The 17,274-nt window shown below is 30.8% G+C and overlaps 1 protein-coding gene across 5 annotated transcripts in view; it reads right to left on the bottom strand.

Annotated features, from left to right (window-relative positions):
* PDZ-GEF (PDZ domain-containing guanine nucleotide exchange factor) overlaps window positions 1-17,274 on the bottom strand; it is a 39,272-nt gene that overhangs the window by 13,716 nt on the left and 8,282 nt on the right. For all 5 annotated transcript variants that reach the window (XR_010575964.1, XM_065500938.1, XM_065500937.1 and 2 more), the window contains exons 2-4: window positions 10,430-10,816; window positions 10,044-10,244; window positions 14-3,710 (exon numbers count right to left, since the gene is read on the bottom strand). Coding sequence is in view for 4 of the 5 variants with exons in the window: in XM_065500938.1 (XP_065357010.1) it covers window positions 14-3,710; window positions 10,044-10,244; window positions 10,430-10,459 (3,928 nt within the window). In the remaining variant the exon portion in view is untranslated. The remainder of the gene's footprint in view (window positions 1-13; window positions 3,711-10,043; window positions 10,245-10,429; window positions 10,817-17,274) is intronic.

Below are 17,274 nucleotides of genomic sequence, written 5' to 3'. Positions count from 1 at the left end.
TTATATAATATACCTGGCATGGAATTACTACCGGAAGCTAAACGTCTATGCGAGCAAGGACTTGGTGTGGGTGTAGAGGCAGCAGCCAGAGCTGCTGAGGCAGCTGGATTAAATCCATGACTGTGTAAATGATGAGGCTGCGCCAGTAACGGTATGTTTCCAGGCAAAATAGCTGCCGGCCTGGGGAAGGGTTGATGAGGGCGAATTTTAGTAGATTCCGATAGCGATAAAATCTTACGTACCGCTTGTGGAGAGGCTGTGCCAAATTTCGGACAATTTGGATTCATATTATTGCGACGATTGTCACTAGTCGACGAGGTAGAAGAGGTGGTCGAGAGGGTGGGCGAAGAGGGATGTCTTCTTCTTAGTGATAGCGAAGAATTCGGTGCCGACGACGAATTGGAAGTATGAGAATAAATGCTTAATTGATCTCCTCCCGTGCGCGAAGAATTGCCACCATGCTGAGAGGAGGTGGAGTTCGAGGAAGTATGTGCGGGCTCACATTCCAAGGAAAACTTATGCAATATATCTTCATCGTTAATAATTTTCAAATTGTTGAGATAAGCCTTTACCCGTCTAACCATTTGAGCCTCTTCAAACATTTTCTTAGGGTTGGGTGCCGCCGTAGACTTTTTCCGCCGTTTAATGGTGGCATTGCCGGCATTAGCCGCTATTATGGTGGGACCCTGGTTGGAACCACCTTGTGAAGTTGACATTTGGTTAAGAGAAAACATAGCATTGGAAGGTGATTGCCCCTTAAGTTCCAATATGGCTAATAAATCATAGGGAGAGGAACACATGTGCGAAAGCAGCCTCACCTCTTTGGCTATCATACGTAGTTTTTCAAAGTTTATTAATTCCTCTACCAACGTGTCATTACCCAAATGTATAAAGGTTAAATCTTTGCGTACTATGGGATAAAACGGTAGTATGGGATGTTGGTTGAGCAATTCCGATGAAACCAATTGTCTGTACTTGGACATATTACGTGAGGGATCCATAAGATCTTGTAGATCTGAGAATAATCTTTGATATTTTGAGGGTAATTTCTCCCATGTCTGCCTTAGGCGGGAAACAGCGGCATGTCCTAGACCGGATATAATGGCAAACATTGAATTAAAATTACGACATTCTTTACAGTGGCGGGCTATTTTGATAAATTGTTTGACAATTTTCATGCGACGGACAATATTGTGTTCTCCACAAATTTCAGTGACCACCCAGAACATTTCACGATTCACCAGTTCGGAAAATTTACTTAACATCGGTACGCCATATTTGGTTTTTAAATTAAAGAGATCATCGACATATTCGGTAGATTCAATCTGTCGGAATATGCTGAAGTCTTGTAGTGTTAGTTGAATGGCCAATTCATAGGCATTGAGTTGTAGGAAATGGACATTTGATTCTCTAACCAATTCCAAGGCTAATTCATCGGGTACCAGGGTTTCGGAAATGCCATTCGTTTTTAAATAATATCTAGAGGCAAAACCTATGCGTTCAGCTAAATTCTGCAATTGATCGGGTAATCTACGCTGCTTGACCATGCCTCCTTCGCCCACGCTAACCTCGCACAAAGAGAAATTCGAACTAGGATCGTGTATGCCAAATTCTTGTAGAGCCAACATAACCACCTCATGAGCTGTGGTTTCTTTGTTAATAAGCAAGTATTTACAAGTTTGATCGGCTTTGAACACCTTCAAAACATGTTCCGGATAATCGGGCACCAAACTGCCTGTTGTTGATACAGCTGAAGGTCTGTGCACAGAAGCCGATAGATAATTGCCAGGATTACAGATATTTAGAACATTATTATTTGGTACTGAAGATTCTTCATACTGCAGCGAGGTCAAATCAGGATTTGACTGTGATTGATAGAGTCTACCGGTGCCATGGGAAGAAGAACTGGCACTGCTTAATGAACCAGATTTATGTTTTTCATTACAACCCACATTAAGCAAAGCATCGCTGGAATCATTGAGATTGGAAGCCTGCAAACCAGTAACATTTTTATGCAACAAATTCATTTTAGCCAAGGCTATTTTCAGCCGTCTCTTAGGGGCCAAAGTCATAAAGCCACCTCCCTTGGAGTCTTGCATACCATTCGAATCCTTTTTGCCGGAAGCATTAACACTTTGTAAAAGATTATTCATGAAATTGGAAGCCATATTGCCCGAAGAGGGTGTTTGTATGGGAGTGCCAGGGCTTTGTACACCTCTATCGGTTTGATCTTCTCCGGGGGATGAGTGTAACAGCATGTCCACAGAACTTAATCTTACAATATGAGCACGATTAGCGGCTGCCGCCGATAATTCATCGTTAGTAGAATCAGCACGACCATGAAGTTTGGCCACATCATTAGCACAAATACGTCTAGGACTTCTTAATGACTTGGAACCCAATCCCGCTACATTGCCATTAGCCGAATTTATGCCACCATTGGCTGTTAATTCAACGGCCTGCATCATCTCCTTGAAACCCAAAAGATTACTTTTTACAGTGATACTCAAATGGGTACTACCCATAAGAATTTCCAAAGCTCGTTTGCTGGTAACATGCTCAAAACTTTGGCCGTTAACTTCGTGTATTTGGTCTCCTCTTTTTAAGCCTGCTTCTAGAGCTTTGGAAGCTCGTTCCACATGTGAAATATAAATGCCACAACCTCCAGTAGCCACACAGGCCCCTCTCATTTCATAGCCTCCTATAATTTTGAAATTCAATGACTCATCTCTTGAGCTTCGTGCCAAAATGCAAGATCTCATGCGTGCTTTTGCCGCACAGGCTATATGCAGCAGTCGCAGTTGACTTAACAGTTTCTTTCTTTCTAGACCAGCCTCAAATATTTCCAAAAATTCCATCATTTCATGATCAGCCTCAAAATCGGTAAAATGATTATTCACCCACAACAATACCACACGGGTAACACGATCTCTTATTTCCTGAGCCGTAGCATGACTGACAAATCTGGGCACCGTTTCGGCACCATTTGCATCGGCCTCAAACCATGACAACAGTTTATCCGTTACTTCTTGGGAATTTTTTATGAAAATTCTATGTGTCAAAAGAAAATCTTCCACATAAAAGGGATCAGTCATGGAGTTCTCCTCCACCAATTGCTGCAACAATCGATCCGGCGAACCTCTAATAACAACATGTCCCCGTTTGGCATTAGTACCTGCAGTAGCTGAATTATTAGCCGCCGTTCCGGGAGCATCATTTGTACCTATTTGTCGCAGTTCTGTAACCATAACCACCCGACCCTCTTCATTTTCGTGACGTCGTATATTCTCTTCACCCTGATGTTGTATTCGATAATAATCCGTCTGCGTAATGCATACAAATTGACAATCATCACATTTGGTACGCATAACTCCCTTGTGATACAGTTTATCCATTGTGGGTAAAATACCAAACGAATCGCCCACTTGTAGTTCTTCACGTTCGCCGTTGGCATGTTCGATTTCCACGACACCATTGATTAACACAGACCAAGAATCAAGCTCCTCACCATCGGACATAACGACAGTGCCGGCTTTATCGACTACGGCAAATACCATAACCGAGCAAAGAGCTCGCCGTACGGCCAGTGTGATATTTGTGAAGGCCTTAAGACCTTGTGTGAATTCCAATAGAATTTCGACATCTTCTTCGGTACGCTCTGAGGGGTCTTTCTCCAAACAATCACGTACTGCATCACGGACATTGAGACTCTGCAAAAAAAAGTGAAAAGTAAAGAGTAAAAAATTAATAAATTTAAATTTTTATTTAATTTAGATTTCAAGGTACCTCAGTTAATGTTGGTGGAAATTAAGAAAAAATCTAAATTTTCAAATGACTATGTGTTTACCAACTATGATCAAAAATTTTATAAAATTTTGGTTTGGAAATAAATTGATTCGAGTATTAGACAATTTTTTTTTATTCGAATAAAAATAATTTTTTTTCGATAGTTTCAGAACATACATTTTATGAACAAATTGGTGAAGCTGTTCTATTAGAAACGACCCAAATGTCCATTTCAATTTTATAGAAATTTGGATAGTTAATTATTCAGCAAAGTTGAGCTTGAATATAATATAACATTTTGTTGCATAGTGAGACAATAATTTCAAAACCATATTGACATTGAAACTGCTTTTGTCATTCGAATAAAAATTTTTCTCGATGATTCGAACAATCCTAGTTTCAAAACATTAATTATATGAAAAAAAATCGACAAACGACCCAAATGTCTATTTCAGTTTTAAAGAAATTTTGTTTGTTAATCATATAAATAAGAGATAAATAGTTTGAAAATTATTGAGCAAAGTTGAGTTTGCATATAACATTTTGCTGCATCGTGAGACAATAATTTCAAAACCATATTGACATGGAAACTGCTTTTGTCACCAACCAACATTGTAACTTTCTTTTCATTTAAATGCATTTAATTCCATTTCTTTTTTTTTGTTTGTTAAACTCACTTCAATACTAAGTAGTCATTGTAGTTGTCGTCGCCAATAATCAAGTCTTTTCACAGTTTATTTTTCTCATATTTTGTTATTTTACTTTTTGTTAACTAATTTAACTAAATTAACAAAACATTTTTCATTTTCTCATAGTTTTTTTTAGTGTAAAACATAAATCTATCTAAAGGTCTACGAGATATAATAAAAAATGGTTTTCTTTGCATGTTTGTGTAAGAGTATTTGATCGGTTTCTTTAATACCTACATTTAATACTGTTACTATATTTTATGATTTTTTCTCTTTTTGTATATTTTTGCTGTATATTATTGTTGTTTTTTTTTATACATATTTCGTTCATTGTCCCACTTTAGGTTAATCTTGTATGTTTGTTTTTTTTTTTAAAAATTTTACACCATTTATTATTTTTTTTTTTTATTATTGCTGCTACTTTTTTGTCATTGGTCGTCATTACTGTAGTTGTTGCTGTTGTTTAAGTTGCTATTATTGTTATTGTCTTTTGCTATTATTCGTTTATTTTTTTATTTTATTTTTATGTTTTTGTTGTATGAGAAGTCTGTAACATCAACACGTACATTAAACAATAGCAAGCAAACTACTACTAGATACTACAAAATATGTATAATAGTAATAATAATAGGCAACATAGTTGTATATTTCAAACCGACATCATTAACATTATTATTATCATTCATATTAGGTGCAATTTATACAATTTACTACATAATTTAGGGTTTTACTAAACATATGGAGAGATACATATACAAGTGTATGTACAATAATGATTATGGCGATGATTATATAAAAATCTCTAAAAACAAAAACTATGCAAAAAGCCACCACAATAAATTTCGTATGTAAAATAAATAAAATGCTTTTGTTTTGTGGATAAACACAATGTATATTTATCTAATTTTAAAAAGCTACACGTGATTATTTAAATCAATTTTCATTTATATATGAAATTTTAATGTAGTTTTGTTATGCAGGCCAGGCCACAAAACATAAATAAACAATGCGCAAATTATAAACAGATGAGGAATATTTTATTGCGCAAATAATGATGAATATATGTATTTCAACTATAAAATGGGTTAAATTTTTTAGAAAAAATATATTATTATTCGAAATTTTGGAGAAGTTTGAAAAAAGAGACTATTGTTCGAGTAATCGTATTCAGAAGGATTTGTAAATTTGATTTCAAATAGCATTAGTTAAAGATTTCGGACAGAAAATAAGAAAATATGTCTAACAGATTTTTTTCTATTTTATGTTAACTTGAATGAAACTGTAATTCAGTATTTAATTTTATTAAAAAATTTTATAAAGTAAGAAAATTTTGTAAAAAAATAAAAGAATTTGTAATTATTCATATGTCAAGGATTTTTTCTGTCGAATTTTGTATTATAAAAAAATTTTTGGACGGTTATTCAACAAAGCGATTCAAAAATTATTCGATTAATCGTATACAAATTTGTACTACATATTTATATTTAACTATACCAACAAAAATATTGATAAAATATGAAATTTAAATGAATAATTGTCAAACCGAATAATCGAATAAATTGAGAAAATTTACAAAAACTTAAGCAGAATTTTAAATTCTTTATATTTCTATGATTTTTTCAGTAATATTTAATCGTATACAAATTTGTACTACATATTTATATTTAACTATATTAACAAAAATTTTGATAAAATATGAAATTTAAATGAATAATTGTCAAACGTATAATCGAATAAATTACTAAATCTATGTATGTAATTGAGAAAATTTACAAATAATTAAGTAGAATTTGATATTCTTCATATTTCTATGATTTTTTCTGTATCTATACAGCATTTTAGAAGATTATTCGCAAAACCAATTAAAAAATTATTCGATTAAATGAATAAATCTATAAAAACTGAGAAAATTTAGAAAATCGTAATTAAATTTGAAATTATTTATATTTTTAGAACTTTTTCTGTAAAATTTTACCCGATTAAAAAATTATTCGATTAATCGTATAAAAATTTGTCTCACATACTATGTAATATTTGACAATACTAACAAAAATATTAATTTAATACGAAATTTAAACGAACAATCGTAAAACCGAATAATCGATTAAATTACTAAATCTATATAAATTGAGAAAATAATTGAGAATTTGAGATTTTATACATTTCTATAATTTTTCCTATCTACAGAATTTTAGACGGTTATTCGGAAAACCAATTTAAAAATTATTCGATTAATCTTATAGGATATACTATACTAAAAACTATACTAGACTATACTAAAAAATCGGAATATCAAAAACTCGATAAAATTAATAAAAGTATAAAAAGTGCACAAATTCAAAAAAAAAAAAAATTTTGGACGATTATTCGGGAAACCGATTAAAAAATTATTCGATTAATCGTATAAAAATTTCTTCCACATATGTAATATTTGAAAATACTAATAAAAATATTAATTTAATATGAAATTTTAACAAATAATCGACAAACCGAATAATCGATTAAATTAATAAATCTATATAAATCGAGAAAATTTACAATTCTTTATATTTTTATGATTTTTCCTGTCATATTTTGTATCATATACAGAATATTAGACGATTATTCGCAAAAAATTATTCGATTAAGCGTATAAAAATTTGTCTCACATATGTTAAATTGGAAAATACTAATAAAAATATTGACTTAATATGAAATTTTAACGAATAATCGACAAACCGAATAATCGATTAAATTAATAAATGTATATAAAGTAAAAAATTTCACAAAAAAATTGGCAGAATTCGAAATTGTTTATATTTTTAGAATATGATGAATTTTGTATTCTAAACACAATTTTGAACGATTATTCGCAAAACCGATTTAAAAATTATTCGATTAATCGTATAAAATTTTGTCCTACATTATAGTATATTTAATTATACTAGCAAAAATATTGCTTCGAAATTCATACAAATAACCGACAAACCGAATAATTGATTAAATGAATACAAAAAATTAAGAAGATTTTTAATAATTTTTATTTCTAAGAATTTTGGACGATTAATTTTGTATAAAAAATATCATACATATTTAATACTAGACTAGCTAACAAAAATATTGTTTTAATATGAAACCGAATAATCGATTAAATCTATATAGTGATAAAATTTTCAAAAAAATTAAGCAGAATTTGACTTTATTTATATTTCTATTATTTTCTTGACGAAGTTTTATTCATATAAACAATTTTGAACGATTATTGGCCAAATCGATTAAGGAATTAATCGAAAAAAATACATGCAAACTCAATCCATTTTAATTAAGTAGAATTTGAAATTATTTTTATTTCTAAGATTTTTCCTTACAATTTTTTTTTTCATATAGAGAATTTTAGACGATGAAGAAATTAATCGAATAAAAACATGCAAACCCAATCCATTTTAATTAAGCAGAATTTGAAATCTATATACACATCTGCTCAAAATAATAGATACACCTAATTGGAAAAAATTTAAATGGCGGTAACATTGAAAATTTCCTCGCAAGCGTTAAGAATACATCATATTATTAAAATTTCTATCTGGCAATGTCATGTCAGTCAAAAATCTGGCAACTATTTGCTTTCATGTTGATTTTTAAAAACGAATTTATTTGAATTACAAAAAATTATTTGCTCATAAAAATAGATACACATCAGTAATTTGTAATTTGTTTATATACAATTTTTTTTTGTGCAATTTTTTGTTCCTATTTACGTGAAACAGTAAGTATAATTTAAATTTTAGCAACAATTTTATAAAAAATAGGACTCTTTTGAAGAAAATGGGACGAAATCATCATTGTACCGAAGATGAGAAAAAAATTGTTCAAACGATGAGAAATCAAGGAAAATCATTACGGGAAATAGCAAAGAGCATAGGAAGATCTTTACATTTTGTCCAAAATGCTTTATCTAAAAAACAAAAAAGAGAAACTCGCGGTAGACCAAAGAAAACCAGTCCAGAAACAGATAGGCGGATCGTCCTTATGGTTAAAAAAGACCCTTTCATATCATCGAAAGCTATTTCTGCGGAGCTATGTAACGAAATCAGTCCACAAACAGTTCGTCGTCGTCTTTTACAAGCTAAATTGCCGGGAGGAATTGGCAGAAAAGTGCCACTAATGCGCCAAAAAAATATCAAGACAAGATTAGAATTTGCTAAAGAGCACTTACAATGGTCCGGGTGTGAAGGCGAAAAAAAATGGAGAAATATTTTATGGAGCGACGAAACAAAAATAAATTTGTTTGGAAACGACTGCCAAAGAAATGTATGCCGACCAAAAGGAAAAGAATTCCACGTTAAATTTACAAAAAAGACGGTAAAACATGGCGGGGGAAACATAATGGTTTGGGGTTGCTTTTCATGGAATGGTGTTGGTCCGATATTCCGAATAGAAGATACCATGAATGCTAGTGGGTATAGAGACATATTGGAAAACGTAATGCTTCCATATGCATCGGAAAATATGCCATTAATATGGACATTCCAGCAGGACAACGACCCAAAACATAGTTCAAGATTAGTTAAAAACTGGTTCTTGGAGAATAACGTACCTGTTTTAAGCTGGCCCAGCCAATCCCCTGATTTAAACCCAATAGAAAACTTGTGGAGTGAATTAAAGATAAGGCTTTCGAAGGAAGTTTTCAAAAATAAAGACGATTTATGGGAGAAAACGCAAAAAATATGGTACGAGATTCCATTGGAGAAGTGTCAGAACTTGATATCCAGTATGCCCAGAAGAGTGGAGAAAGTTTTACAAAACAAAGGTGGATATACTGGATACTAGCTTTACTTTAATAATAAACTAATTTTTTTAAGATAAAATTTATTAGCTTTTGTTTAATAAGAATTTTTAAAAATGTATCTATTATTATGAGCACCAAATTTTTCGAAATTTAATTTATTTTATAATATTTATTATTAATTATGAAATATTTTGTTTTTGTTTTTTACTCTCCTTTTAACTATAAATAAAAATCGACTGAATTTTTTTTATAATTTTACAATATACCATTATTTTTTTTCGTTTTTAAAAAATAAATTTTGGTGTATCTATTATTTTGAGCAGATGTGTATATAAAAATGAAATGGTCCATGTATGTAATGTCAACACGTGAGAACGGCTGGAGCGATTTGGGTGATTTTTTTTTATTCGATTCGAAATTTTCAGGAGATGGTTTGTAAAAAAAAATAAAAAATTTACGGCTAAAACCGGCTTTTTTGAGTCCAGTCAACTGTAATAAAAAAGACCCTAAAGTATGCAGTACAAATTTAGATATTTTATTTGCAAATAAATAAGAACAGGCATGGTTGGAGAAACTTGACGAACTAACATTAGTAAATGCTACCGGGCGAAGCCGGGGCGGTCAACTAGTTATTTATATTTATAGGATTTTTCCTGACGAATTTCTGTTCATATAGAGAATTTACGATTATTGGCAAAATCGAATAAAAACATGCAAACCTAATCCATTTTTATTTTTAATTAAAATTTTACTTTTAAAAACAAGAAGATTAGTATAAATAAGAAAAAAAAAAAACTTACGTCCATAGACTCTGCCAAATCTTCTTCATCTGAATCAACGGTAGACTCTACCAAACCAGAGAAATCAATCTCTTCACCATCCAGTGATGAACCATAAACGGATGCCATTGTATCACTACCACTGTATGCTGAACTTGTATCACTTGAATGAGAACCACGATTGCATTTTTGATGCAATTCTGGTCTAGAGGGTGGTTGATACTGTAAAAAAAACCAACAAAAAAGAAAAATAGAAAAAAGTCAATTAATAAATATTATGTTTTTTTCCCTGTAACTGTTTATTGTTACAAAATACAAAGCAATCTCTCTCGCACATCCAATTTTCTTTTCTTTTTTTTTTTTTGCATTTTGTGGTGTGTTGAAATGACAATTACTTTACAACTTACATGTTGTCGTATATGATGATATGGATCCATTAGTTGTATAGAGGCCAAAACTTTTTAAATATGTTGTTGGTTTGATTTTATGTTTTTGTATTATTTGTAAAATTGTTTAAAAAGTAAAAGATATATTTTTATTTTATTTTAATTGTATTTAAAATACATTAAATTGTAGTTTGATTTATGTAGATAGATTCTTTTTTTAAAAGTTATTTTGTGATATGTTATGTAAAATTAGTGATTTGTTTGTTTTTATTTCTTTATTATTAAGATTTATGTTTGATTTGTACGTTTAGCTTTTATGCATTCTTTTAGAGTCCTTTTTTAGATAAAGCGACTGTGTTGTAGAATTCTTGTTTTGTTTGGAAGATGATGTAGTACTGAAATCGTTATCTGAAAGTAGAAAAACAAAGGGGTTTGTTAATAAATGTTTTAAACAAATCAGTTAATTTAAAATTTAAATAAGTTAAACATATAAGCTAACAATTTCATAGCTAAAGCTATGAAAATACTTGGAATGTACAGCATTTGTGTTGCTTAACTGTAATCGATAATGTCTATTAGCGCCAATATTTTGTTTTGGTTTAGAACAGTGGTCGGCATAATGAGAACATGGATTATAATAACATTATTATTCACTTTATTCTCAGTTTTATTTTTTATTTATTGTGATTATAGTTTCTTATTAGATAATTAATATAAATTTCGTTAACATGTTGTTTACAGGTAAATAACAATCATATTCATGGCTCTGATGTCTCTGATATTTTCATTAAAATTATATCTGGTTTTAATTGCAATTTTTCTCATTCAAATATTTTTTTAAATTTCTTAATCTACACATCTGCTCAAAATAATAGATACACCTAATTGGAAAAAATTTAAAAGGCGGTAACATTGAAAATTTCCTCTCAAGAGTTAAGAATACATCATATTATTAAAATTTCTATCTGGCAATGTCATGTCAGTCAAAAATCTGGCAACTATTTGCTTTCATGTTGATTTTTAAAAACGAATTTATTTGAATTACAAAAAATTATTTGCTCATAAAAATAGATACACATCAGTAATTTGTAATTTGTTTATATACAATTTTTTTTTTTGTGCAATTTTTTGTTGCTATTTACGTGAAACAGTAAGTATAATTTAAATTTTAGCAACAATTTTATAAAAAATAGGACTCTTTTGAAGAAAATGGGACGAAATCATCATTGTACCGAAGATGAGAAAAAAATTGTTCAAACGATGAGAAATCAAGGAAAATCATTACGGGAAATAGCAAAGAGCATAGGAAGATCTTTACATTTTGTCCAAAATGCTTTATCTAAAAAACAAAAAAGAGAAACTCGCGGTAGACCAAAGAAAACCAGTCCAGAAACAGATAGGCGGATCGTCCTTATGGTTAAAAAAGACCCTTTCATATCATCGAAAGCTATTTCTGCGGAGCTATGTAACGAAATCAGTCCACAAACAGTTCGTCGTCGTCTTTTACAAGCTAAATTGCCGGGAAGAATTGCCAGAAAAGTGCCACTAATGCGCCAAAAAAATATCAAGACAAGATTAGAATTTGCTAAAGAGCACTTACAATGGTCCGGGTGTGAAGGCGAAAAAAAATGGAGAAATATTTTATGGAGCGACGAAACAAAAATAAATTTGTTTGGAAACGACTGCCAAAGAAATGTACGCCGACCAAAAGGAAAAGAATTCCACGTTAAATTTACAAAAAAGACGGTAAAACATGGCGGGGGAAACATAATGGTTTGGGGTTGCTTTTCATGGAATGGTGTTAGTCCGATATTCCGAATAGAAGATACCATGAATGCTAGTGGGTATAGAGACATATTGGAAAACGTAATGCTTCCATATGCATCGGAAAATATGCCATTAATATGGACATTCCAGCAGGACAACGACCCAAAACATAGTTCAAGATTAGTTAAAAACTGGTTCTTTTAGAATAACGTACCTGTTTTAAGCTGGCCCAGCCAATCCCCTGATTTAAACCCAATAGAAAACTTGTGGAGTGAATTAAAGATAAGGCTTTCGAAGGAAGTTTTCAAAAATAAAGACGATTTATGGGAGAAAACGTAAAAAATATGGTACGAGATTCCATTGGAGAAGTGTCAGAACTTGATATCCAGTATGCCCAGAAGAGTGGAGAAAGTTTTACAAAATAAAGGTGGATATACTGGATACTAGCTTTACTTTAATAATAAACTAATTTTTTTAAGATAAAATTTATTAGCTTTTGTTGTTTAATAAGAATTTTTAAAAATGTATCTATTATTATGAGCACCAAATTTTTCGAAATTTAAGAAATTTAATTTACTTTATAATATTTATTATTAATTATGAAATATTTTGTTTTTGTTTTTTACTCTCCTTTTAACTATAAATAAAAATCGACTGAATTTTTTTTATAATTTTACAATATACCATTATTTTTTTTCGTTTTTAAAAAATAAATTTTGGTGTATCTATTATTTTGAGCAGATGTGTATATATATAAAAATTAAATGGTCCATGTATGTAATGTCATCACGTGAGAACCGCTGGGGCGATTTGGCTGATTTTTTTTTATTCGATTCGAAATTTTCAGGAGATGGTTTGTAAAGAAAAAAAATTCCGGGTAAAACTCGGAAATTCTCTTTTTTGTGAGTCCAGTTAACTGTAATTAAAAAAAGCTCCCTAAAGTATGCAGTACAAATTTAGATATTTTATTTGCAAATAAATAAGAACAGGGTGGTGTGCGTGGGTTGGAGAAACTTGAAGAACTAACATTAGTAAATGCTACCGGGCGAAGCCGGGGCGATCAACTAGTTAAAAATAAAATTCAATGAAGAACTTCTCTTACAAACGCTATGTAAGCTTTTATCAGGAATTGAGTTGGAGTGCAATTTGCAATCATCATTTATGAAATCTTCAGTACATAACAATCTTCACTATCAGGACGAAAATTTAATCTACCTTCGAAAACGTCGTTCATCCGGATACGTCGGGGAAGGAAATCTTGCATCAGAGTCTGATGGTTTGGTCGACTAGGCACAGCTGATCCATATGTATTCATCATCTTGACAAATCCGGTTGCAATACGGAGTGCATTGTTCTGAGACGTTTGTAAACCTCATCATTTATTGTGACTGAGGAATGTGGTCCATATTGGGCAGCTTAATTAAGAGAACTAATCCTTGTTCATCGCATTCAAATTTCGACAGTGCCGAGTGTTTTGGGAACGAGTTACAGTTGAGTAATACATAATGGAGTAATATTAAAGCTTTCTAAATGCATGCTTAGAAATTGTCTCAGACAGCCTTAAAATAACTACGGAACCCTAGCCAGCCAAAAAAATTTGAAGACCTTGAATAGGAGGCATTACTCCATGAAGATTGTTGTCAAACTCAACATGAGCTTCATGTTGGAAGCTACTCAATCAGCTATTTCAGGATTCAACCAAAATCAGGGAAATTGGTACCATACGAATTGAAGCCGAGAGACCTTGAAATACGATTTTTTATGTCTGAAATGCAATTTGAACGCTATAAAAAAAAAATCATTTATGCACCGAATCATTACTTGCGATGAAAAATTGATCCGAAGAGTAAATGAAGCCCAGACAACAAACGCTAAGGTAATGTTCTGTATTTTTTGCTAGCAAAATGGTCCTATATATAATGAGCTGCTAAAATCTGCCCAGATTGATCGACAAAAAGCCCAGAATATGCGGCAACATGTTGCAATACCGGTTAAAATGTATTTAGAATGAAGTGGTTGGAATTATAAGGCGGGTGAGGATTTCGCCAGACTTTGCCCCGTCCGACTACTATTAGTTTCGATCGATGCCGTACCCCCTCTCTGGGATACGCTTCACTTTGAAACAGAGTATCCAATATTGGCTTGATTCGTTGTTGGCCACAAAAGATGAGTAGTTCTTTTGGCTTGGAATCCATATGTTACCAGAATGAGGGGAAAAGGTCATATAAAACAATGGCCAATACTTTGAATAAATTTATATTGTACAAATGTTTCAAAATTTTATACACCCAATTTGTCAAAATGTATTGTAATGCTTGTAACAACAAATGTTTAAACAACAATTTTATAATTTTCTGAGTCTAAAAATTATATTAATTTTCTTGCATTTTGAGGAATTTTGCAGACGAAGGGTCCTGACAATTTCTCTGTTTACATTTCACTTGTGTGTCATTTGATGTTCGTCTCCAAATTTATATTTAAGGGATCGTATATATATATATTATATGTTTGTATTATTTTTATTTTAATTTTAAATCTCTCACCACCAATTATTTTGATTGTATTAATTTGATAACTTTAAGTTTTAGATCTAAAACAATTTTATGAATCAGTTTTAAAGTAAAAGATATATGAATCAATATCAATGCTTTGTAGTGAGTGAGAGTAAAGATTTTATTTTTGAAACTACACACTTATTTAAATAAGTTATTTTTTTCAAGCTTTAAAAAAGAAATATAATAATTTGCTTAATAACATTTTTGTAATTTGCACAAATTGCATTTTTTAAACTAATAAAAAATTACCATATAAAGACAATTCAAACTAAAACACTTATGAAACTCAGATTTCAAAGAAAAAAATACCACATATTTACATTTAAAAAATAAATTTAAATAAATAAAAATAACATTGACCACTCTATATAATACACAAAATTTTCGGTTATCTCTTAGAGCAAACACAGATAATACTAAATTCACCAAAAATAAGCAAAATTGCAAAACTAAAATTCTCACAATTAGTCTGTCTACAATGAATGTCATTCATATAAAAACTACCCTACCTGCGGGAAACTACGTAAAAACACATGCACTTACTCGCTCATACATGTATTCAAAAAAAACACACAAAAATTTAAGCAGACACAAAGAATATTATATTGAAAATTGTATCCCTAATAACAACTATCCCTTGTTAATAGCTGGGTCGTTAACATTAACACTTATCAACAGACTTAACAATGTGCTTAAAAGGTACTTGGAAATGAAATTAATCACAAAATCTTAACAAATGTCACATAGAGGATACAACCTAGTAGGACTCATTTTCATTCATTCATTCATATGTACCTACATAGTTATAGACAATATGGCAAATATGACTTTACTTAAAAGATAATTTAACTTAGCAGTCCATACTAAGTGCAACAGAGAGTAATAATAACAAATAACAGCTGTCAGGAATTAACAAGACATATTTGTTTAAAATATTAGAAGTGGTTTTATTTCATTATGTTTATTTATTTAAAGATTTAAGGAAATAACAACTTTATCTTCTAAATTAAAGTTGCCAAAAATAAAACTGGTTAGAAAATTAAATTTGTTTTGTATTCGAACATTAAAACACATTAATTTGATATTTTGCTAAATTAAATAACTTGTTTGTTTAAAATTGCAACTAATAAACTTGTATTTTTATATGGGTCTCTTTTGTTTAAATTACTATAATTGTTTTTAATTACTTATCTCAAGTTATAAAGCAGTATTTAAACAACAAAAAAATCTTTAAAATATGCAAATATTTCTTGCAATAGAGCATGTAAATATAATTATCTCGATTGAGCTAAAACATTGCAAATAATGTATCAGAAATGAAAAAACATTTTGCACATGTTTAAGTGTTATTGGAAAATGTATAATTACAAATATAAACAAACAAAATTATATTCACAAAATGCTAAAAAATAAAGTAAATATGAAATTAGAGACCAGCAACAATTTGTGATGGACTGTAGGGTTTTAGCAAGACGTGATAAAACTGACAAATGATCACATGTTTATTAAGAAAACTGATTATTTGATGGAAAGGTCAACACAGCACGTAATAGCAAATACTGTTTGACAGATGATTTCCGAACTATGTATAAACAACAGTTAATCGGAATTGGAAAATTGTATTGATCTTCAGGGAGAGTATTTTAATAAACAAAATTAACATTTCAAATGAATATTTGTTTTTACAAAAAAAGTAGTCACAATAAAAACGAAATTGCAGTGACAGTGAAACATGCAGGATGCAACGTAATGGTATGGGAGTTGTTTTTCAGCTGCTGGAGTTGGCCCATCGCTCGGAATTAATGAAATAATGGATGGATTTATCTATAGACACATCTTGGAAAGGGTAATGCTTCCAAATTCTGAGGATAATATGCCTCTTCCATGAGTTATTCAGTACGATAACGACCCCAAGCACTCTTCACATGTTGTTAAATCGAGGTTAGCCCAAGAAAGAGTTTCAGTAATGGAATGGCCATCACAATTCCCGGATTTAAATCCCATTGAGAACTTTTGGGAAATTGTTAATCAAAGAATCGACCCCGAAAATTGCACAAATTCAGATATTATGTTTGAAGAATTGGTAGATGCTTGGAACGCTATTCCTGCAAATTGTATTCCCAATATGATATCTTCACTGCCTTGCCGATGTAAGGCCGTCATTGAAAATATGGGATTTGCCACCAAATATTAAGTTTTATAGACATAAATGTTTTAGAAGCAATTAGTTGCATATGTTTTGGCCATTGAAATATCAACCCATACGTAGTTTTTTTAATTTTTTTTCTTTTCAATGCAAAAAATTCTGAATTAAATTTCATATTCTCATTTTTAAAGCATTAATAAAAAAATATTATCAGCAAATGAATATTTTTGTTTACCTTTAAAAGTAGTTTAAACAACTTTTGTAAAATACTGTTGCTAGTTGCAAATGTTTTGACCACCACTGTATATCAAAAGAAGAAACAAAAAGAAAAATTCAAATTTGCAAAAAGAGGAAAAAGTGGTTACGGATTTGAATTCACTGTAGCATCTTATATATAA

This window comes from Calliphora vicina, chromosome 2, assembly GCF_958450345.1.
Source record: "Calliphora vicina chromosome 2, idCalVici1.1, whole genome shotgun sequence".
Taxonomy (NCBI): Eukaryota; Metazoa; Arthropoda; class Insecta; order Diptera; family Calliphoridae; genus Calliphora; species Calliphora vicina.
The sequence above is the reverse complement of the archived record's forward strand: the minus strand, read 5'-3'. Positions and strand labels throughout refer to the sequence as shown.